At 38.6% G+C, this 2,500-nt stretch overlaps 1 protein-coding gene across 1 annotated transcript in view; it reads right to left on the bottom strand.

Annotated features, from left to right (window-relative positions):
- The window catches only part of esf1 (ESF1, nucleolar pre-rRNA processing protein, homolog), a 17,564-nt gene that overhangs the window by 10,855 nt on the left and 4,209 nt on the right, over nucleotides 1–2,500 (bottom strand). Inside the window, exons 4-5 of the mRNA XM_080028687.1 lie at nucleotides 2,176–2,256; nucleotides 887–1,158 (exon numbers count right to left, since the gene is read on the bottom strand). Of these exons, the coding sequence (XP_079884813.1) occupies nucleotides 887–1,158; nucleotides 2,176–2,256 (353 nt within the window). The remainder of the gene's footprint in view (nucleotides 1–886; nucleotides 1,159–2,175; nucleotides 2,257–2,500) is intronic.

The raw sequence follows: 2,500 nt of genomic DNA, 5'->3' as shown, positions 1-2,500 counted from the left end.
ATGGATATTATAATTACTTTCTACAAAATCTGCTAGGAAATAAAACCCAAAATTCTACACACTGCAGGTTTAAAGTAAGGGTGAAAAGGTGTGCTTTGAAGGATGGAAAAAATTGATCCCTCTCACCTCCGTTTGAGTGCTTGTAGGTTATGTATTCTGAATTTATTAAAAAAATACGTCCCATACAGACGCACTACATTCAGACAAACTGTTCTGTCAATCAAAGGAACTAGATACTGGAATATTCTCCCACTCACAATAACAGAACAAACAAATATACACAACCTTCAAAACACACCTACAACATTGGATAAAATAAAACCAAGTCTGTGACAACTTTAAAGGCCTACTTCACCGGTTGGAATATGAAGGTGTATTGAACTCTGAGATCCTATGTAGTATAAATGTGCAAATAAAATTTAAATCGGATCATCCTAGCCTGAGAAAAGGCAGAAAGAGTCTCACTGTCTAACCCTACATTTCTCTTTCTGTGATGTCACAGAAAGAGAAATGTAGGGTTAGACAGTGAGACCATAAAACACTCTTTCTGCCTTTTCTCAGGCTAGGATGATCCGATTTCAATTTTATTTGCACATTTATACTACATAGGATCTCAGAGTTCAACACAACTTCATATTCCAACTGGTGAAGTAGGCCTTTAACCTCTAGTATTGTCTTGTGTCACTTGTGCCTTTGTATTTTATTTGTAATTTGTCTTTCTCTGTTACCTGCCTTTAGGGACAACAGGTGTAGACTAGAACCTCTGCTATAATCTGGCATTTTTACAGCTGTAACAATACAGCATTAACACATGCATTACACTGTCCTTAACCATTAAAACAATTCAATTAAATATAAAATAATGAAGCCCTTCCCTCCCTCTCACCTCCTCTGCTCTCGGTGCGTCCTTACACAGCTCTCCCCAGTCGTGTTGGATTTCTTCTTCCTCCTTTTTCAAAATGGCGTCCACATCGACGTCATCATCCTCATCAGAGCTGGTCTCCACGTTTCCTTTTCCTCTGGCCAGGTCCGGACCACTGTCACTGTCACTACCGCTGTGGTCTTGACTACCGCTGTCACTCTCACTGTCGCCGTGGCTACCCTCATCTGAAGATTCCACGCCGGACTCTGATTGGCTCTCATCATCCTCACTGTTTTCTGTGGATTGAATTTGTGGTGTTATTAGGGGGCCAAGCCCGAGCAGGAGCTGGGACCGCGTTGTTCCTTAGCCCTGCTGGGCAGGGAACCCTATTGTTTTTGTTGGGATTATTATTATCTTAGTCGTTTTCGTCGTTATTATTATTTTTGGTCCCCTAAAAGTGCATCCACAGCCCAAAGCGTAAGGGGTTGGGCCGTGCCATTGGATGACTAGATCCCAGTCCGTGCCTGGGACGCAGACGAGATTCAGACATGCCGACCACTAGGTGGCGCTACACTAAGGAAAACGCGTTTGGGGCCATAACTCCCACACCTCCAACAGACAACTTTATATCCACAGAGTCACTGGAGGGTCCCCGTTCATAACTGCTTGCAGTTCTATTATTTTTTTTTTATCTCTATCTATCTATCTATCTATCTATCTATCTATCTATCTATCTATCTATCTATCTATCTATCTATCTATCTATCTATCTATCTATCTATCTATCCATCTATCTATCAATCTATCCGTCTATCTATCTATCTATCTATCTATCTTTTTTTCTACATGCTTTTATTGACATAGTGGAGAGACATGTAGAGATGAAATGGAATGGAGAGTATGTACTGTATGTAATGTAGAATGTCTTGTATTGTTAATATAGAGATAACTAATGGGGATCCTAAATACAAATAAAAATATATAAAAATAAATAAAGTAAATAAAATAAATGTAGTAAACGAATAAAACAAATAAATAAATAAATAGAATACATTTAAATAAATTTAAAATAGTAAATATAATAAAAAAATAATATTAAGCAGGAAATTATATGAATGAAGAAACCTTCTCTTTGAAATTCAGCTTCCATAGTCCATGTGTTTCTTGTTGGCAATATTTGTTTGGCTATTTTACAATTGTTGTTTGCTGTAGTATCCAACAACATTGTGTACAAAATGGCTAATATTCTCAACCTTTTTGGTGAAAAAAAAATAATAATAAAAAAAAAATAATAATAATATTAATAAAACCACCTTCGTCTGTGACGTCCGGTCCAAGGTCCAAATCATCTTCCTCCTCTGAGCCTTGCTGCTCCTCTTCATCATCACCGTCACCTGAGGAACAGAGTTTAAAACTTTATTTACACAGGACATTATAAACAAAAAGGCAACTCAAAAACTTGGGGCGACTGTGTCTCAGTTGGTAGAGCGGGTTGGCCAATAATAGAAGGGTTGGCGGTTCGATCTCCGCCCTGCCACTTGTGTCATGGTTGTTGTGTCCTTGGGCAAGACACTTCACCCACCTTGCCTCGTGTGAATGTCGATAGTTAGCCTGCTATCGGTGTATGAATGTGTGTGT

Source organism: Ammodytes marinus (assembly GCF_949987685.1).
Source record: "Ammodytes marinus genome assembly, chromosome: 6".
Classification (NCBI taxonomy): Eukaryota; Metazoa; Chordata; class Actinopteri; order Uranoscopiformes; family Ammodytidae; genus Ammodytes; species Ammodytes marinus.
Note: the sequence above shows the minus strand (reverse complement) of the source record. Positions and strands in the feature narration are given on the sequence as shown.